Genomic DNA, 22,639 nt, shown 5'->3' with positions numbered 1-22,639 from the left:
TGTGAAAATGTAAGCAGTTTATGGACAATGTATGAGAGCAATCAATGCTTTGGTTTTATTTCCCTAGCACTGTTTCCAAATGCTAACATTTTAACATTTGGGACACAAATCCCATTCAAGTCATGGTACCGATAGCATTTTTCATGCATCATGTCCAAATCATCCGAAAGTATCTAAAATTGATTGTGAAGCTCAACAAAGTAACTTATAGAAGTTTTGAACATGTGATAAAAATGCTAATATTGGTATCATGACTTGACATGACTTGACAGAATCAGACATTTTGTAATTTGGGTGTACTGTCCCATTAATAACTGATGCCAGAGAGTAATTGCTAGTCATTATTGGAACTTCACTGTTGCTTCATACTAATCGGGTCCCAGATCTCAGTTTCTGTTGTTTGGCCAATTACCATAGGAGTTGGCAAGAGGTCTGGGACCAGGATATATCATTGTTCCTGTAACCAAGAAAGTAAAGGTATCTGAACTAAATGACTATCACCCCATAGCACTCACTTCTGTCATCATGAAGTTATTTGAGAGACTAGTCAAGGATCATATCACCTCTACCTTAGCTATCACCCTAGGCCCACTTCAATTTGCTCACCGCCCCAATAGATCAACAGATGATGCAATCGCCATCACACTGCGCAAGAGGAATACATATGTAAGGATGCTGTTCATTGACTATAGCTCAGCACCATAGTACCCTCCAAGCTCATCATTAAGCTCGAGGCCCTGGGTTTGAACCCCGCCATGTGCAATTGGGTCCTGGACTTCCTGACGGCCACCCCCAGGTGGTGAAGGTGGGAAACAACACCTCCACTTCACTGATCCTCAACACTGGGGACCCACATGAGTGTGTGCTCAGCCCCCTCCAGTACTTCCTGTTCACACAAGACTGCATGGCCAAGCATGCCTCCAACTCAATCATCAAATTCGCAGACAACACAACAGTAGTAGGCTTGTTTACCAACAATGACGAGACAGCCTACAGGGAGGGCTCTGGGAGTGTGGTGACAGGGAAATAATCGTGGACTTCAGGAAACAGCAGAGGGAGCACCACATTGACAGGGCCGCAGTGGAGAAGGTGGAAAGCTTCAAGTTCCTCGGCGTACACATCATAGACAAACTCAAATGGTCCACCCACACAGACAGTGTGGTGAAGAAGGAGCAACAGTGCCTCTTAAACCTAAAGAGGCTGAATAAATGTAGCTTTGCACCTAAAACCCTCACAACATTTTACAGATGCACAATTGAGAGCATCCTGTCAGGCTGTATTACCACTTGGTACGGCAACTGCACCACCCACAACCGCAGGGCATCACCGCATCATGGAAATAACCTCTCACCGGGGGCATACTACCTGCCTTCCAGGACACCTACAGCAATTGATGTCACAGGAAGGCCTAAAGATCATCAAGGACAACAACCACCCGGGCCCCTGCCTGTTCACCCCGTTATTATCTAGACAGCGAGGTCAGTACAGGTGCATCAAAGCTGGGACAGAGAGCCTGAAAAACAGCTTCTATCTCAAGGCCATCAGACTGTAAAATAGCCATCACTAGCACATACAGGCTGCTGTCTATATGCATAGACTTGCCATCACTAGTCACTTTAATAATGTTTACATACGTTTCTGGCATTACTCATTTAATTTGTATGTACTGTATTCTATACTATTCTACAGTATCTTAGTCTATGCCGCTCTGACATTGCTCGTCCATATATTTACAGTTGAAGTCGGAAGTTTACATACACCTTAGCCAAATACATTTAAACTCAGTTTTTCACAATTCCTGACATTTAACCCTAGTAAAATGAATTGTTTTAGGTCAGTTAGGATCACCACTTTATTTTAAGAATGTGAAATGTTTCAGCTTTTATTTCTTTCATCACATTCCCAGTGGGTCAGAAGTTTACATACACTCAATTAGTATTTGGTGGCATTGCCTTTAAATTGTTTAAACTTGGGTCAAACGTTTGAGGTAGCCTTCCACAAGCTTCCCACAATAAGTTGGTTGAATTTTGTCCCATTCCTCCTGACAGAGTTGGTGTAACTGAGTCAGGTTTGTAGACCTCCTTGATCACACACGCTTTTTCAGTTCTGCCCACACATTTTCTATAGGATTGAGGTCGGGGCTTTGTGATGGCCACTCCAATACCTTGACTTTGTTGTCCTAAAGCCATTTTGACACAACATTGGAAGTATGCTTGGGGTCATTGTACATTTGGAAGACCCATTTGCAACCAAGACTGATGTCTTGAGATGTTGCTTCAATATATCCACATAACTTCATGGTTGGGATGGTGTTCTTTGGCTTGCAAGCATCCTCCTTTTTCCTCCAAACATAACCGTGGTCATTATGGCCAAACAATTCTATTTTTGTTTCATCAAAACAGAGGACATTTCTCCAAAAACTATGATCTTTGTCCCCATGTGCAGTTGCAAACCGTAGTCTGGCTTTTTTTTATGGCAGTTTTGGAGCAGTGTCTTCTTCCTTGCTGAGAAGCCTTTCAGGTTATGTCGATATAGGACTCGTTTTTTACTGTGGATATACTTCATACCTGTTTCCTCCAGCATCTTCGCAAGGTCCTTTGCTGTTCTTCTGGGATAGATTTGCACTTTTTGCACCAAAGCATATTCATCTCTAGGTGTTTATACTTCTGTACTATTGTTTGTACAGATGAACGTGGTACCTTCAAGGGGTTTGGAAATTACACCCAAGGATGATCCAAATTTGTGGAGGTTTACATTTCTTTCTGAGGTCTTGGATGATTTCTTTTGATTTTCCCATGATGTCAAGCAAAGAGGCACTGACTTTGAAGGTAGGCCTTGAAATACATCCACAGGTACACAATTTGTAAGTCGCTCTGGATAAGAGCGTCTGCTAAATGACTTAAATGTAATGTAAATGTACACCTCCAATTGACTCAAATTATGTCAGTTAGCCGATTAGAAGCTTATAAAGCCATGACATAATTTTCTGTAATTTCCCAAGCTGTTTAAAGGCACAGTCAACTTGTTAACCTCTGACCCACTGTAATTGTGATACAGTGAATGATAATTGAAATAATCTGTCTGTAAACAATTGTTGGAAAAATTACTTGTGTCATGCAGAAAGTAGATATCCTAACCAACTTGCCAAAACTATAGTTTGTTAACAAGAAATTTGTGGAGTGGTTGAAAAGCGAGCTTTAATGACTCCAACTTAAGTGTATGTAAACTTCCAACTTCAATTCTATATATTCTTAATTCCATTCCTTTACTTAGATTTGTGTGTATTGGGTATATGTTGTGAAATTGTTATATATTACTGCACTGTCGTTGCTAGAAACACAAGCATTTTGCTACACTCGCAATAACATCTGCTAAACCACTGTATGTGTCATGGATCCCTCCCGAGCGTTCATTACGCACACCTGTCCCCTATTCCCACTGATTAGTACTTCTATAAGTGTGCCCTTTGGTTTCTATTGGGGGGTTGATTATTGTTCCAATGTCCATTGGTGCGTGGTGAGTACCTGTGCTGTGTGTTGTGGTCTTTCGTGCCCTTCTGGATTGCGCAGATGATTATGGGTCTCGTCCCGTGTGGTAATCATTGTGTACGTGTGTCAAGGTACTCTTTTGTTTGGGTTTAAACCCTGTTTTTGTTACGTATTTGTTAGCACAGTTTTCCGCTGTGCTAGCATAATTGCAAAATTGTTATCTAATGATCAATTAGCCTTTTAAAATGATAAACTTGATTTTGATCAACTTTGATTTTGGCTAACACAACGTGCCATTGGAATACAGGAGTGATGGTTGCTGATAATTGCCTCTGTACGCCTATTTAGATATTTTAGAAAAAAATCTGCCTTTTCCAGCTACAATAGTTATTTACAACATTAACCATGTCTACACTGTGTTTCTGATCAATTTGATGTTATTTTAATGGACAAAATATGTGCTTTTCTTTCAAAAACAAGGACATTTCTAAGTGACCCCAAACTTTTGAATGGTGTACGTTTATATTCATATATAAAAAAAAGAGTAAAAGATGCTCATGGTCTTGTAAAATAGCTGTGATTTACTCCTTATGTCTTTCACTTATTCTTGGTATGATTGATTAGCATATGGTGCCATTTGACTGCTGTAAATCATGCTCTCATAAAGGCTTCTTAAGCACTACATAAATGTGTCACAAATAATCTATAACCGTATGTCATGTTTTATAAAGTGGTCATAAATGTGGTATAATCACTTGACATACACACAAACGTTAAATGTGACATAACCAACTGTGCCAAATATGACAAACTTTTATTTTTTAAAGGGTGATATAAGCACTGTAAGGGCTTTATAAATCATAATACATTTGGGCTTAACAAAGCATCTATCACCTTGTCATGTCATACTCTAAAACATTTATAGGATGGCCCAACCTCTTTCCTTCTTGGAATCACTTCCAATATTGGACCTGACCCCAACCTTCCCCAACATGCTGTGCTGCAGGATGACATGTGCTCTAAAGTGCAGTCATGGTAGTCACATTACACCAGGCAAAACTTACCTTGATGAAAGACTCCAGCATACACTACCGGTCAAAAGTTTTAGAACATCTACTCATTCAAGGGATTTTCTTTATTTTTACTATTTTCTACATTGTAGAATATTAGTGAAGACATCAAAACTATGAAATAACACTTATGGAATCATGCAGTAACCAAAAAAATGTTAAACAAATAAAAATATATTTTATATTAGAGATTCTTTAAATAGCCACCCTTTGACTTGATGACAGCTTTGTACACTCTTGGCATTCTCTCAACTAGCTTCATGAGGTAGTCACCTGGAATGCATTTCAATTAACAGGTGTGTCTTGTTAAAATATAATTTGTGCAATTTATTTCCTTCTTAATGAGTTGGAGCCAATCAGTTGTTTTGTGACAAGGTAGGGGAGTGTACAGAAGACAGCCCTATTTGGTAAAAGACCAAGTCTATATTATGGCAAGAAAAGCTCAAATAAGCAAAGAGCAACGACAGTCCATCATTACTTTAAGACATGAAGTTCAGTCAATATGGAACATTTCAAGAACTTTTAAAATGTCTTAAAGTGCAGTCGCAAAACCCGTCAAGCGCTATGATAAAACTGGCTCTCATGAGGACCGCCACAGGAATGGAGGACCCAGAGTTAACACTGCTGCATTGGATAAGTTCATTAGAGTTACCAGTCTCAGAATTTGCAGCCCAAATAAATGCTTCATAGAGTTCAAGTAACAGACACAAATCAAGATCAACTGTTCAGAGGAGACTGCGTTAATCAGGCATTCATGGTCGATTGCTGCATAGAAACCAACAATAAAGGACACCAATAAGAAGAAGAGACTTGCTTGTGCCAAAGAACACAAGCAATAGACATTAGACCGGTGGAAATGTGTCCTTTGGTCTGGAGTCCAAATTGGAGGTTTTTGGTTCCAACCGCTTTTTTACCTTTATTTAACCAGGCAAGTCAGTTAAGAACAAATTCTTATTTTCAATGACGGCCTAGGAACAGTGGGTTGACTGCCTGTTCAGGGGCAGAACGACAGATCTGTACCTTGTCAGCTCGGGGGTTTGAACTTGCAACCTTCCGGTTACTAGTCCAACGCTCTAACCACGAGGCTACCCTGCCACCCCAAAGACGCAGTGTGAGTGGACGGATGATCTCAGCATTTCCCACCGTAAAGAATGGAGGAGATGTCATGGTGTGGGGGTGCTTTGCTTGTGACCATTCCTGTGATTTATTTGGAATTCAAGGCACACTTAAAACCTGTTAGTGATCCCTTCGTGTGCCAATCCCTTTAGCGGGATTGATTTGACAACATCTAGTGAAATTGCAGAGCGCCAAATTCAAACTACAGAAATATCAATATTCAAGATTCACGAAAATAAGTGTAATACATCAAAATAAATCTTAACTGATTGTTAATCCAGCCGCAGTGTCAGATTTCAAAAAGGCTTTACGGCGAAAGCAGACCATGCTATTATCCGAGGACAGCTCCCTGCATACAAACACATGAAAATAATTTTCAACCAGGCAGGTGGCAACACATAAGTCAGAAATAACGATATAATAAATGCCTTACCTTTGAAGATCTTCTTTTTGCAATCCCAAATGTCTCAGTGACACAATGAATAGTCATTTTGTTCGATAAATTCCTTCTTTATATCCCCAAAATGTCAATTTATTTGGCTCGTTTGATTCAGAAATACATTGGTTCCAACTCGCACAACATGACTACAAAGTATCTAATAAATTACCTGTAAAGGAATACCTGGTGGCTAGGTAGTCTCCTTTAGGACTACTCCAAACAATCTTGGCTCTGACACATACAGTACCAGTCAAAAGTTTGGACACACCTACTCATTTCATGGTTTTTCTTAATTTTTTACTATCATGTAGTAACCAAAATGTTGAACAAATCCAAATATATTTTATATTTGAGATTCTTCAAAGTAGCCACCCTGCCTTGATGACAGCTTTGCACACTCTTGGCAGTCTCTCAATGAGCATGATCTCTGTTATGTGTTATTTCATAGTTTTAATGTCTTATTCTACAATGTAGAAAATAGTAAAAATAAAGAAAAACCCTGGAATGAGTAGGTGTGTCAACTTTTGTCTGGTATTGTACACAAACACAAACGCAAGCTTTGCGGGGCCATCAACTCATCTGAATACCCCTCACACGGTACAGTATCCCATGGATCATAAATTAGCGGAACTTTTATAACCTAATTATTAACACTTTCATAACATGTCCATTTAGACTCTATATCACAAGATGCTGTACTTACTTTAAAGTCCGAAACTTTCAGTCATTTATAATCTACATCCACACAAAACCCAACTACACTCTGCCACCCCCTTCTGTTGTTCACTGTCTTAGTGAAGTGAAAACTTGGATGAACAATCATGTTCATAGGCCCCAACTCCCTCAACAAGAACCTGGGTCAACACGACAATCAACGGTTGCACTTTCCACTCCAACTCCACAGTCAGGAACCTTGGTGTCATTCGAATCCCACTACTGTCAGCCTTCTTCCACCTCAAAAATATCTCATGACTCAGACCCTCTCTCACTGATCCCCTGCTGAAACCCACATTCATACCTTTCTATTATCCCGCCTGGACTTCAACATATCCAAAATTCAGCTGCACAAGTCCTCACACACACCAGACCTTGGGACTACATCATCCCCACCCTCATCAAACTACACTGGCTCCCAGTTCAATACAAGATTACATTAAAGTTGCTCATGCTCAGCTACAAAGCACTCAATGGACTGGTGGCAACATATTGAACTTTACTGACCTCCTGCACCCCTACACTCCTATCTATTGACTGTGCTCCCCTGACACTGGCCTCCTCACAATCCCTCGCACCAGGCATGGGAGACCGGGCTTTTAGAAGTGCAGCTCCCCAACTTTTTGTGGATTTATCCATCCTGATTGTTTTACACTGTTCAAACAAACTTCAACCAAAAATAATAGTGTGACTAACAGTGAAGTAGTCCTATTTGTAGAACTCTTCATAGGAATCAAATCCTCCTTGCCTCTAACTCAGGTACCATACGCACAATAACTTGTTGAATTACAGCATTTACTTAGGCCTTACAAACCTGACTAGGTTTCAACAGCTCTGTCAGGAGGAATGGGCCAACATTCACCCAACTTATCGTGGGAAGCTTGTGGAATATATATATGAATATATGCCATTTAGCTGACGCTTTTATCCAAAGCGACTTACAGTCATGTGTGCATACATTCTACGTATGGGTGGTCCCGGGAAGGCTACCCAAAATGTTTGACCCAAGTTAAACAATATAAAGGGCAATGCTACCAAATACTAATTGAGTGGATGTACAATTCTGACCCACTGGGAATGTGATGAAAGAAACAAAAGCTGAAATAAATCATTCTCTACTATTCTGACCTTTCACATTCTTAAAATAAGTGGTGATCCTAACTGACCTAAGAATGGGAACTTTTAAGAGGATTAAAATGTCAGGAAAAACGGAGTTTAAATATATTTGGCTAAGGTGCATGTAAACTTCTGACTTCAAGTGTGTGTTTGATAGTTACAGTTAAAGTCGGAAGTTTACATATACCATACCATAGATAATGTTGTACCTGTTTCCTCCAGCATCTTCACAAGGTCCTTTGCTGTTGTTCTGGGATTGATTTGCACTTTTCGCACCAAAGTACAATCATCTCTAGGAGACAGAACGCGTCTCCTTCCTGAGCGGTATGACAGCTGCATTGTTAACAAGAAATGTGTGGAGTGGTTGAAAAACAAGTTTTATTGACTCCAACCTAAGTAATGTAAACTTCTGACTTCAACTGTACATTAGTAATGGGAACACAGACTCTTTGTTTAAGTATTAAAATTATCCTTTAGTAATACAATTGTAGGCAGAAGTTGGTACAGTATATGATAGCTCTACCCAGGTTCTGCAAAATGTCTAAAACATCCTGTAACTCATATAGCCTCTCCCATTCCTCCTTGTGTGATTTTCCCTGGCAACAACATTTTAATAAATCTAACCTCCAGCCATCTTGTCAGCAATTAAAAGCTCCGAAGTGGGTTTGACTGAAGCTTGACCATTCCTCACAAGTATAGGGTTATAACAAGGTGAACGAGTCCAAGCATCTTCTGACAGGTGGCTGTTTTCATTAGGCCTGCTGCAGCCTTGTGTTCTCAGAAAACCAGTCGTATTCTCAGAACCTCAGATAGCCAGGTGGGGCCCAGACAGGTGACGTATGTATGAACGTAGGCGGATTCCTTCTTCTGATACTGTCTGAAGGGCAAAACACTCAAAACAGGTGTTAATACACACACATTTTATCATAACACAACTTATTAAACCTTGTAGAATCTATGTCTCAATTAATTGAGGCTGTTCTGAGTGCAAAGGAGGGGTATGTTCTTAATGTTTTGTACACTCCATGTATGTACATTTTGAGTGAGTAATTTAGTCTAATTTACTGCAATATAAATACAAAAATAAATATCCAAATGAACTTGTAATTTTCATTTGTTACTTGTTTTTGAGCTACACTACCGGGTACGGGGAGTCAACATTTAATCAGGAAATGAACCAAGACAAGAACAGCGTCAGCACATGCGTACAAACCGCCAATTACTGCTGCAGCAGGGAATAGAATGAGTAGGTGTTCTTTCACGCCTGCTCCCGCTCTCCCTCCCTGGCGTGTGGAAGGCGCCAGGCTTCAGGCTCCCTATCATTACGCACTCCTGCCACCATCAGTAAGCACACCTGCCTTTCTCCGTCACGCGCATCAGCGATTATTGGACTCACCTGGACTCAAGTCACCTCTGTCATTACCTCCCCTATATCTCTGTGTTTGAGCCAATCAGTTGTGTTGTGACAAGGTAGGGGGATATACAGAAGATAGCCCTATTTGGTAAAAGACCAAGTCCATATTATGGCAAGAACAGCTCAAATAAGCAAAGAGAAATTAAAGTCCATCATTACTTTAAGACATGAAGGTCAGTCAACTGCCTGTTGCTCAGGCCCTGAAGCCAGGATATGCATATAATTGGTACCATTGGAAAAAAACACTCTGAAGTTATAGGGGACTATAACACAATAGATATGGTAGGAGAAAATCCAAAGAAAAATTAACCAGAATAAAAAAAAATTGAGCATATGGTTTTCCATTGGAACCTATAGGGGGACATTTTTTTATCCAGCTCCCAGTATTCAATTCCTATGGCTTCCACTGGATGTCAGTAGTCTTTGATCAACATTTCAGGCTTCCCAAACGAGGAAGATTAATGAGTTTTAGTACTGGGACTCGGAGTTGGAAATCAGTCTATGTGCGCGCGATGAAGAGGACGCTCGGAGACCGAGCAGTTGCCATACCAGGCAGTGATGCAACCAGTCCGGATGCTCTCGATGAGGCAGTTGTAGAACCTTTTGAGGATCTAAGGACCCATGCCAAATCTTTTTGGTCTCTTGAGGGGGAACAGGTTTTGTCATGCCCTCTTCACAGCTGTCTTGGTGTGCTTGGACCATGTTAGTTTGTTGATGTGGACACCAAGGAACTTGAAGCTCTCAACCTGCTCCACTGCAGCCCGTTGATGAGAACAGGGGCATGCTCAGTCCTTCTTTTCCTGTACTCCACAATCATCTCCTTTGTCTTGATCACGTTGAGGGAGAGGTTGTTGTCCTGTCAACACACGGCCAGGTCTCTGACCCTCCCATAGGCTGTCTCGTTGTTGTCAATGATCAGGCCTACCACTGTTGCGTCATCGGAAAACTTAATGATGGTGTTGGAGTCGTGCCTGGCCGTGCAGTCATGAGTGAACAGGGAGTGCAAGAGGGGACTGAGCACACAACCCTGAGAGGCCCCTGTGAATTGGATCAGAGTAGTGGATGTGTTGTTACCTACCCTTACCACCTGGGGGGTGGCCCGTCAGGAAGTCCAGGATCCTGTTGCAGAGGGAGGTGTTTAGTCCTTAGTGATGAGCTGTGTGGGCACTATGGTGTTGAACGCTGAGCTGTAGTCAAAGTGCAATAAGGAATTCATCATCTGTGGATCTGTTGGGGTGGTACATTTGTGTGGGTCTAGGTTTTCTGGGATGATGGTGTTGTGACCATGTTGTGACCATGACCAGCCAAAGCACTTCATGGCTACAGATGTGACTGCTTCGGGTCATTAGTAATTTAGGTAGGTTACCTTAATGTTCTTGGGCACAGGCACTATGGTGGTCTGCTTAAAACATGCTGGCATTACAGACTGTGACAGGGAGAGGTTGAAAATGTCAGTGAAGACACGTTTGGTAATCAGTCTGGCCCTGCGGCCTTATGAATGTTGACCTGTTTAAAGGGCTTACTCACATTGGCTGCGGTGAGCGTGATCACACAGTCTTATGGAACAGCTGGTGCTCTCATGCATGTTTCAGTATTATTTGCCTCGAAGCGAGCATAGAAGTAGTTTAGCTTGTCTGGTAGGCTCGTGTCACTGGGTAGCTCTCGGCTGGGCTTCCCTTTGTTGTCTGTAATGGTTTGCAAGCCCTGCTACATGCAACGAGCTTTAGAGTTGGTGTAGGTCGATCCGATCTTAGTCCTGTATTGACGCTTTCCCTGTTTGATGTTTCGTCTGACGGCATAGTGGAATTTCTTATACGCTTCCGGGTTAGAGTCCCGCTCCTTGAAAGCGGCAGCTCTAGCCTTTAGCTCAGTGCGGATGCTGCTTGTAATCCATGGCTTCTGGTTGGGTATGTACGTACAGTTACAGTGGGGACGACGTCATCGATGCACTTATTGATGAAGCCAATGACTGATGTGGTGTACTCCTCAATGCCATCGGAGGAATCACGGAACATTTTCCAGTCTGTGCTATCAAAGCAGTCCTGTAGCTTAGCATCTGCTTCATCTGACCAGTTTTTTGTTGATCTAGTCACCGGTGCTTCCTGATTACATTTTTGCTTGTAAGCAGGAATCAGGAGGATATAATTATGGTCAGATTTGATAAATGGAGGGAGAGGGAGAGCTTTGTATGTGTCTCTGTGTGTGAAGTATTGGTGGTCCAGAGTTCTTTTTCTTCTGGTTGCACATTTAACATGCAGATAGAAATTTGGTAAAACGGATTTAAGTTTCCCTGCATTAAAGTCCCCGGCTACTTGGAGCGCCGCCTCTGGGTGAGCGTTTCTTGTTTGCTTATGACAGAGTACAGATCATTCAATGCTGTCTTATTGCTTCTGACAGTGGTGGTACGTAAACAACTACGAAAAATACAGATGAAAACTCTTTCAGTAGGTAGTGTGGTCTACAGCTTATCATGAGATGCTCTACCTCAGGCAAGCAATAGCTCGAGACATCCTTAGATATCGTGCACCAACTGTTATTTACAAAAATACATAGTCCATAGTTCTATCCTGCCGGTACATCGTATAACAAGCCAGCTGTATATTCAGCTACAACTCCGTGAAGCATAAGATGTTACAGTTTTTAATGTCCCTTTGGAAGTTTAATCTTCTGCGTAACTCGTCAATTTTATTCTCCAAGGGTTGCATGTTTACAAGCAGAATGGAGGAAAGTGGGGGTTTATTCGATAGCCTATGAATTCTCAGAATGCAGCCTGCTCTTTCGGCCCCTCTTTCTCTGCCTCCTCTTCACGCAGATCAGGTCCTGTTCCCGAGGAAGCAGTATATCCTTCGCGTCGGACTCGTCAGAGTCGTGAAAGGAAAGAAGTATTCTGCTAGTCCATGGTGAGTAACCGCAGCCCTAATGTCTAGAAGTTATTTTCGGTCATGATAGCGGCAACATTATGTACAAAATAAGTAAAAAAATAAGTTACAAACTGGGGGCATGTAAAACGTCTGCCTTCTACTCCGGCGCCATAAAGGTAAAATTCCAGTTGTGTTTCCTCCCTCAAAGGGTACAGTTACTTTTCCTTCTTGTTTGCCATACAGTGCATGCTAGATTATTTCACATGTGTACATAGGAAGCCAAAACTGCTTATATCAACTAGGGAGAACAGCAGCAATTGTCAGCCAGTGCATATTAGTCATACAATATTATAGCCTACCATTCAGATACATCGGCAAGACAGTAATTTACTTTTCCTCTGTGAGGAAAACCATTCAAGTTCCAATGCAGTGGCCTGAGATATAGAAGGTATAAGAAAGGAGAAGGATCATTGGTTTGCATCCCAATTGGCACAATCATGAGTGTGCATGTCTGTGTTCTAATTGGCATCCGTAAGGCTCTGGTCAAAAGTAGTGAACTATAAGGAATAGGGTGCCAATTGGGATGCAGAACATGACTATGCATGTATATGAGTGAGCATACTCTGAAGTGGATGAGTGCACATTATACATTGAACAGGGCAGAATAACAATCCTATCAGTTTATTTGACAATCCAAACTAACCTTGATCCATTCACCTCCAAATCTGTATCTATTTTAACAGGGCCATCATGGTACATTATAACATCAAGATGTTTTTGAATCGGGGATTTTTTGTATATAAAAAAGTATTAAAAGTAAGCTTAGGTTTCAAAAGAAATGTTGAATACAGAGTTTGAATAGTTCTTGTGTATGCATGCATACTGTATTTGTGTGGCGGGAGTCTGTGCATATGTGTGCTCTCTGTCATTGTCTATTTACAGACACTTTATTTAGATTGCAGATCAATTTGTATCGTGAATGCATGCAATATCACAGGGTTTCTCTTCTTGTTATGGAGAGATGAGGTATAGGCCCAAGATAGATGAAATTATCTCATGGATAGACCACAACATGAATCATCCCAACTAACCTCTCACAAGAGTCCAGGGTTGTAAACATCAAGCACCAAGAAAACGTACTGGAACATGGAGGGACTACTCATTTTTGTTTTCCGTTGCAAAGTATTTTAAAACGTTTTCTGCTGTGTGCTCTAATAAACACAACCTAGGATATAGCATCCAATAACATAAATATGTATAAATAATGGTTGTTTGACACAAGTTAACTTGTGACAGGCTACAGTGTACCATCATTATCTGCAATCCAGTTAGGAAGTTTACATAAGGTTAAATGTCACGGTGGCCCGCACCCAAAAAAATTGGAATGGTGACATTTGCGCGATCGGTTTTCTATCGCTCATTTGCATGTCGCGTCAATGATATCATGTCATCGTGTGTGGGTCAATTAACCTTGTCGGTGTAGGCACCCTGATTCTAGTTTGTGTGCTAGGCAGGCTACTGCCTGGGAAGGTCCCCCACTCAGAAGTATGAGGTGTTGACCTCAGGTCTCCCAACTGGAAGCCCGAGGTAGGGGGAGCGGGGAAATCTATCAAATAGCGCACCTCTAACTTTGTACAGTACTAATGCAATTAGTAAAATCAGTCACTCTATGAAATGCTACCAAATAAACCACAATTCATTCATAATACTGTGAATATACACTGCTCAAGAAAATAAAGGGAACACTTAAACAACACAATGTAACTCCAAGTTAATCACACTTCTGTGAAATCAAACTGTCCACTTAGGAAGCAACACTGACAATACATTTCACATGCTGTTGTGCAAATGGAATAGACAACAGGTGGAAATTATAGGCAATTAGCAAGACACCCCCATTAAAGGAGTGGTTCTGCAGGTGACAACCACAGACCACTTCTCAGTTCCTATGCTTCCTGGCTGATGTTTTGGTCACTTTTGAATGCTGGCGGTGATTTCACTCTAGTGGTAGCATGAGACGGAGTCTACAACCCACACAAGTGGCTCAGGTAGTGCAGCTCATCCAGGATGGCACATCAATGCGAGCTGTGGCAAGAAGGTTTGCTGTGTCTGTCAGCGTAGTGTCCAGAGCATGGAGGCGCTACCAGGAGACAGGCCAGTACATCAGGAGACGTGGAGGAGGCCGTAGGAGGGCAACAACCCAGCAGCAGGACCGCTACCTCCGCCTTTGTGCAAGGAGGAGCAGGAAGAGCACTGCCAGAGCCCTGCCAAAATGACCTCCAGCAGGCCACAAATGTGCATGTGTCTGCTCAAACGGTCAGAAACAGACTCCATGAGGGTGGTATGAGGGCCCGACGTCCACAGGTGGGGGTTGTGCTTACAGCCTCACACCATTGTGGTTGCTCTTCACAGATGAAAGCATGTTCACACTGAGCACATGTGACAGACGTGACAGTCTGGAGACGCCGTGGAGAACGTTCTGCTGCCTGCAACATCCTCCAGCATGACCGGTTTGGCGGTGGGTCAGTCATGGTGCTCTGACATCGCTCGTCCATATGTATATAACCTTAATTCCTTCCTACTTAGATTTGTGTGTATTGGGTATATGTTGTGTAATATGTTAGATATCACTGCACTGTCGGAGCTAGAAGCACAAGCATTTTGCTAAACCTGCAATAACATCTGCATGTGACCAATCAAATTTGATTCGATTTGAGCTCAGGAACCTATTTCTTTAATAAAAACAAAGTGGATTGTACAACATAAAGGGATCTAAACATTTTTTTTAATGTAAAGACAAGATGTAATTTAATGTAATTTAAATTTGATTAGAGTCAGGTGTTTTAGACATTTTGTAAAATGTATAAAGTTGGAATATTATGTTACATTGTATTTGACGTGGAACATTGTCTGGAACCATGAGACTGTACCTCCTTAAAAAGGTGCAATATGCAGAAATCGCTTCGCCATTTTCTGGTTGCTGAAATTCTAATATAGTTTGCCTAATGTCAGTTTGTGACAAAACAAGCAATGTGTAATGTAGAGAATCATTGTACCATCTAAAATACTGTGAAATATATTTTCTATCACCAAAAATATTGTATTTTCAGCTGGTGTACAAAACCGAAAGTTAAAGAAGCAAAACTTAAGAACGGGGAGCATAGAAATAGCACACACAGAACAGATCTACCACTTCTTAGACTTGCTTTCAAAGAGTGACAGATCTAAGGGTTGCCCATAGTTACAGATTGCATCTTTAAAGAAAATGCCTAGTCCCATTTCAGGGGGAAAAAACATCCTAGACTATTATTTAAATACTAAATCAAAGGTAGCATAATTTCATGAATTAAATATCACAGGCACCATGTAATAATTTCTCCCCCCCCAGGAATCGCTATAATGGGATGGGTGAATTATTCCTCATGCACTCATGACGTGCCAACTCCCACGCTAAGAGATATCGAGGGTCCAACACAGTGGATAGAGACCACAGTGAGTTTCCCTGTATTTGGACGGGAAACAGCTGTGAAGCGAGCTGTAACGTATTGCATGTTTCTGTTTGAGTCTGTTAGGTGAAAATATGTACAAAACATCCAGAACAACTTCCTAATATTGAGTAGGCTGTTTGAGAGGTTTGAATCCTAATCAACCCATCCAATGTTGAAATTCAGTAGCTCAATGAAGCCACAGTACTCTAGCAGTAGTCAAGCTGCTTATGATGAAAGCATTGTTAGTGCATAGGTGAAATCTGCATTTTAATTTCCTGCCTTTTTCAGCTTCAGACAAAAGCTAATATTTCACTTACAACATATTCTTCTTTTCACGGAAGGTGAGTTCGTTTCACAGAAGGTCTGATAATAGCACAAGTCCTGCCAAGAAACTATACTGTGCATTATAACTATTTGAAATGACGTAAAACATGGGCGTCAATGGCAGCCTAAAGTGGTTGGTTTTCAAAATGGTACAGCTCTTTAACGGCTACAGACACAAGACCAACTGTAAGATTAACTGTAAGATCTACATAACTATTTAATGAACTTCACTGAACACAAACGCAACATGTAAAGTGTTGGTGCCATGTTTCATGAGCTGAAAACAAAAGATCGCTGAAATTTTCCATAAGCACACATTTTGTGCATCAATGTGTTTACATCCCTGTTAGTGAGCATTTCTCCCCTGCCAAGATAATCCATCCACCTGACAGGTGTGGCATACCAAGTGGCTGATTAAACAGCACGATCGTTACACGGGCACCATGTGCTGGAGACAATAAAAGGCCACTCTAAAATGTTCAGTTTTGTCCCACAACGCAATGCCACAGATGCTTTGGAGGGAGTGTGCAATTGGCATGCTGACTGCAGGAATGTCCACCAGAGCTGTTGCCGGAGGATTTAATGTTAATTTCATTATCATAAGCTGCCTCCAATGTCATTTTTAGAGAATTTGGCAGTACTGTACATCTAACTGACCTCACAACCGCAGACCATGTGTATGGCGTCATGTGCCCATGGTGACGGTGGGGTTATGGTATGGTCAGGCATAAACTATGGACAACGAACACAATTGCATTTTATCGATGGCAATTTGAATGCACAAAAAAATACAGTGACAAGATCCTGAGGCCCATTTTTTTTTAAGGTATCTTTGACCAACATGCATCTCTGTATTCCCAGTCATTAGAAATACAGATTAGGGCCTAATGCATTTCAATTGAGTGATTTCCTCATTAACTGTTACGCAGTGACATTTTTAAAATAGTTGCGTATTATACAGGGCATGTTTGAAAAAGTGACCTAGGTCTCAATATGTCTTGTTAAAATAAAGGTTAATAAAGAAAAAAAAAACCTGAACTCAGGGAAAACGTAGGCTGTAGCTGTATTGACAATTTCGATGCAAGGCAGCACTCAGATACAGTTAACTATGAAAGGTTGCTTTCTTCATAGGGGGACTCCCACCATATGGAACTCCCATCTCAGTATCACAACGGGCCGTGATTAGGAGTCCCATAGGGCAGTGCACAATTTGCCCAGCGTCGTCCTGGTTTGGCCGGGGTAGGTCGTCCATTGTAAATAAGAATTTGTTCTCAACTGACTTGCCCAGTTAAATAAAGAAATACAATACAATTCATGGCCTCGTTGAAAAAATAAAATAATACTCCTGTATACTGACGGTTGACAGCATATAGAATGCAACCAATATTCTATATTAGGAGAGAATACATTTTTTAACATTTTGTGTTTGAATCAGGCCAGTAAACATAAATTGTCATCATCAATGCCAAAACTTCCCATTAATTTTGATGTCAGACATAGCGGACAGTCAGTCTGACAATGTGTCTATTGTCCCTGTATAAAATCTTATGCTAGTGATGAATCCAATTTCCCCTCCGGAGATCAATCAAGTTTAGTAGAAGAAAAGATTAGACTTAGTGGTTCGAAATTAATTAAAGTTACGTTTAGGAATGAGAGTGAGGTTAAGGTAAGGGTTAGGAAAAGGCATTAAAGTTCACATTGGTTTAGCGTACCTCCGCCATTAATTTTCTGCTGGTTGAATATAATTCAAAATATCAGGGCAAAAACTAAACCAACAGGAAGTTTTACACTATATCGAAGGAGAATGCTTATCAATACACTGGATACATGTTTAAATGTTGTCCATCATCGGGGTATACTACAAAGCAGGATCAATGAGTTAGCCAGCTATCTTTGATAAACAATGCTAAACTTAAATTTTTTGGGGTTGTTGAGTCAACTAGATCATTCCTATTTCAAGCTTATCTTTCTAAAAAAAATGTAAAGTTAAGAAATAATATTTAGGTAAGTTAGCTGGCTAACTTGATCCTGCTTTGTAGTATACCCCTCTGTTCCATTAACTTCATAAAACATATTTGCCTATGGTGTGTAATGATTTGGATTTTATTATTAGTGTCTTGCATGTTCAGGATGTTCGGCCTACATAAGACACTGCATTTATATTTCTTGTTTTGCATTTACATTGTGTTAGTTGTCTATGGCTTGTAATTCTTCAGTTGTTCATGAAATCCTGGATTGGGACGGATAGAGGGTCTTGCTTCCTTCACAACGGCAAATGCTTCATCAAACCCCAAACCTTCTCTGTACATGAGGTACCCAATTAATACTGAGGCAGCACGGGAGACTCCAGCATTGCAATGAACCAGGACCACCCCACTCTGGAGAAAATGGGGAAAGAAATCTAAATTAACGACTTGAGAAAGGTGGCAATAAGGTGTTACACAGTTATACAAAATGTAATACAGTGTATAGGTTACTATTCATAGCAAATACCGTACCCACTCCTTATTTCCTTGTTTTTATTGTTACGGCAAATCCCAATTATTGTCTTAAACGGTCAGTTAACACAAAGATTCATTAATTTATACATGCACATAATAACCATTCTTATATTACCTCAGTTTTGGCTTGATCTATGAACTGTGAACATTCTTGGAGATATGAGGTGATGTCTGTTTCCGGAATATCCAGAATGGTCACTGTTTTATAACTGAATAGATCTGGGAAGTTATTTTTAACACCATAGGCAACATTCAATATATGTGAAACCTGGAAGGAAGAAGTGTTGCGTTAGGGAAATGTATATATTTTTAATTGATTAATTGAAATGTACACCACAATAGGCACGTTTTTACCTTAAATTTCTTCAAAGTTTCTATATCTTGGGCTACGTCTTGGGATGCTGCAACAAAAATAAATAAATGAATGCCTACACAATGTTGTAACAAGGCAGGCTACTATCTGTCAACTAGACAGTACATAAAATAACAATTTAGACTGAAGTTAATGGTTCAGTGAATCACGCTTGTGTGATGAGTAACCTTGACTGAGACTTGATGAATTGTGTCATCGACCTGAGCTTATGCCTAAGCTTTAGCTCAGTGGGCAAATACAACCTGTATTGACTGTATAGTTAGTTCCCTTAAGGATAAGCAACTTTAGTAAATCCGCTTTCTCTGTGAGAGCTTCCCATGTCCGGAATACACTGCCATCAGACACGCATAACTGCACCAACTATCACACTTTCACAAAATGTATGAATACATGGCTAAAGGTCAATCAGATGTGTGATCATAATTCCTAGCTGTGTATTGCCGCTTTCCATGTTGTCTGTTGTCTGTAGCGTGTGAGGTGTGGAAACACTTTGTTGCTTTTATGAATTTTGTCATGCTGATTTTTGTTCTATCTTGCTCTGTCTGTATGCTATGTCTTGCTTGTCCTATGTTGCTACTGCTCAATGATTGCCTATATTGTAATTGTTTTTAATAACCTGCCCAGGGACTGCGGTTGAAAATTAGCCGGCTGGCTAAAACCGACACTTTTACTGAAACGTTGATTAATGTGCACTGCCCCTGTAAAAATAAAATACACTCAAACTCAAACCTACAGTCTTGAGGCACACAGGAGACCTGGGTTTGAACCCAGTCACATTCACAGCAGTTCTATAAGTTGTTCCAAGTCCCCCTTAAAACACTTCCGGACATTCTGTGGACCCCCTACATCAGAGATCCCATTTTTAAGAGTAAACAGTCAAACATGCTCAATATTAATTTATTGTCGACACTCAATCTGAAATTGAAAACATTGTAATATTTGAAAGTATTTAAAAACACTTATCTTCCATAATGTGAAATATTTTGGACTTAAATGCAGTTACTTTCTATTTGCTAGGTCTCTTTGCTTTTCCTAGGACCCCTGGTTGAGAACCACTAATATACACGAGGGTGTAGAATAAACACAAACACTAGGCAGTTTTTCATTGACCCAGGTTTTTGTGCATATTTTCTGAAGGGCTCTCTTGATAAAAATGTATGCTCCCATCGCTGTGAATGTCTAGAGCTCTGACTTGGCTTCCAGAACTTTTTATTTCCTCTCATATTAATCTTGTCCATCTATGACAAACAGAAAGTGTTTGTTTAAAATATATTATTTTATATGAGTTATATACAGTGCCTTGCGAAAGTATTCGGCCCCCTTGAACTTTGCAACCTTTTGCCACATTTCAGGCTTCAAACATAAAGATATAAAACTGTATTTTTTTGTGAAGAATCAACAACAAGTGGGACACAATCATGAAGTGGAACGACATTTATTGGATATTTCAAACTTTTTTAACAAATCAAAAACTGAAATTGGGCGTGCAAAATTATTCAGCCCCCTTAAGTTAATACTTTGTAGCGCCACCTTTTGCTGCGATTACAGCTGTAAGTCGCTTGGGGTATGTCTCTATCAGTTTTGCACATCGAGAGACTGAAATTTTTTTCCCATTCCTCCTTGCAAAACAGCTCGAGCTCAGTGAGGTTGGATGGATTGATTCTTCACCAAAAAATACAGTTTTATATCTTTATGTTTGAAGCCTGAAATGTGGCAAAAGGTCGCAAAGTTCAAGGGGGCCGAATACTTTCGCAAGACACTGTAAATCAATCTCTGAAAGTGCTACTGCAGTGGTTCCCAAACTTTTGATAGTCCTGTACCCCTTCAAACATTCAACCTCCAGTTGCATACCCCCTCTAGCACCAGGGTGAGTGCACTCTCAAATGTTGTTTTTTGCCATCATTGTAAGCTTATCACCCGACAACACACACACTATACGGTAAATTTATTAAACATAAGAAAGAGTGAGAGTTTGTCACAACCCGGCTCGTGGTAAGTGACAAGAGGTCTTATAGGACCAGGGCACAAATAATAATAATAATAATCAATTTAGCTCTTTATTTATCTTACAGACAACCTTATTTGTTCGTCAAATTGTGAATAATTCATCACAGGTTAATGAGAAGTGTGTGCTTGAAAGGATGCACATAACTCTACAATGTTTGGTTGTATTGGAGAGAGTCTCAGTCTTAAATAATTTCACACACAGTCTGTGCCTGTATTTAATTTTCATGCTAGTGAGGGCCGAGAATCCACTCTCACATATGTGGGTTGCAAAGGGCATCATTGTCTTAACAGCGCGATTTGCCACGGCAAGAAACTCTGAGCGCAGCCCTATCCAGAAATCTGGCAGTGGCTTCTGAATAAATTCAATTTTCACAGAACCGCTTGCTGCAATTTCGATGAGGCTCTCCCGTTCAGATATCGGTAAGTGGACTGGAGGCAGGGCATGAAAGGGATAATGAATCCAGTTGTTTGTGTCGTCCGTTTTGGGAAAGTACCTGCGTAATTGCACACCCTGCTCACTCAGGTGCTTCGCTATATCACATTTAACACTGTCCGTAAGCTTGAGTTCATTTGCACACAAAATAATCAACAATGATGGAAAGACCTGTGTGTTGTCCTTGTTAATACAGACAGAAAAGAGCTCCAACTTCTTAATCATAGCCTCAGTTTTGTCCCGCATATTGAATATACAGTGGGGCAAAAAGGTATTTAGGCAGCCACCAATTGTGCAAGTTCTCCCACTTAAAAAGATGAGAGGCCTGTAATTTTCATCATAGGTACACTTCAACTATGAGAGACAAAATGAGAAACAAAATCCAGAAAATCACATTGTAGGATTTTTAATGAATTTATGTGCAAATTATGGTGGAAAATACGTATAAAATGTACTGTTCGAAAATGTGAAGAAAAATAAAATGTAAAAAAAAAGGGAATCACATTTTATTTGGTGTTCCCCCTACTGCATTGCGTACCCCAGTTTGTGAATACTGGTGCTCCTGTGATGACACCAGTCTCTCCTGCTGCACTACGATTACAGGCATGTGCTTTGTCCGTGTGTTTGACATAGGGTTCAGAGGGTCGGTAGGAAAAGATGGTGGAAGTGAATGCTGAGTTCGAGGCAAGCAGTGCGTCAAGATAGTTGGTGAAAATGAATGTTCTGAATGAACAAAAGCAGTAGTGAAAACTGGAACAAAAAGGAAATTGTGCATGAATGATATTGAATCGCTTCTTGTTGGGATGCGTTTGAGTAAGGATGCATATGTGGGAAACCCATTTGAGATGTTAACTGGTGAAGTATGCGCTGGGAAAAGTGGAGTCTGTCAGAGTGACCATGAGCCTCAAAAGAATCCGGACAACGGAAGTTTTGTGTTTTGAACTTTGGAGTAGAGCACCCTTCAAAGGAGTCATCTCAGGGGTGACGACATATATTAAGGTTGAACACATGGACAAACGATGTGCTTTTCTTTCACAAACAAGGACATTTCTAAGGGGCCCCAAACTTTTGAATGGTAGTGCATATCAGATCCCTACACAGGCTCAAGGGAAACCTGGGAGGGCGGGTCTTCCGGCGCCAGTATCCCTTGCAACTCTTCAAATGTAAAATCCTCGAGTCCCAAAAACTTTTCTGACCGCATTCACAATAATGTCCAGTTTCTTAGATTTCTTTGAGACTTGTGCCGTACAGTTTATAACTTGAACTCCACAAAATCCATATTTTGACTGGCAGCA

At 40.7% G+C, this 22,639-nt stretch overlaps 1 protein-coding gene across 1 annotated transcript in view; it reads right to left on the bottom strand.

Annotated features, from left to right (window-relative positions):
- Positions 1–16,770: 16,770 nt before the first annotated feature.
- Positions 16,771–22,639, bottom strand: part of LOC118370106 (dual specificity protein phosphatase 19-like) — a 10,751-nt gene continuing 4,882 nt past the window's right edge. Inside the window, exons 2-4 of the mRNA XM_035754906.2 lie at positions 18,886–18,932; positions 18,647–18,799; positions 16,771–18,408 (exon numbers count right to left, since the gene is read on the bottom strand). Coding sequence (XP_035610799.1) covers positions 18,226–18,408; positions 18,647–18,799; positions 18,886–18,932 — 383 coding nt within the window. The 3' untranslated portion in view covers positions 16,771–18,225. The remainder of the gene's footprint in view (positions 18,409–18,646; positions 18,800–18,885; positions 18,933–22,639) is intronic.

Source organism: Oncorhynchus keta, chromosome 37, assembly GCF_023373465.1.
Source record: "Oncorhynchus keta strain PuntledgeMale-10-30-2019 chromosome 37, Oket_V2, whole genome shotgun sequence".
Lineage (NCBI taxonomy): Eukaryota > Metazoa > Chordata > Actinopteri > Salmoniformes > Salmonidae > Oncorhynchus > Oncorhynchus keta.
Note: the sequence above shows the minus strand (reverse complement) of the source record. Positions and strands in the feature narration are given on the sequence as shown.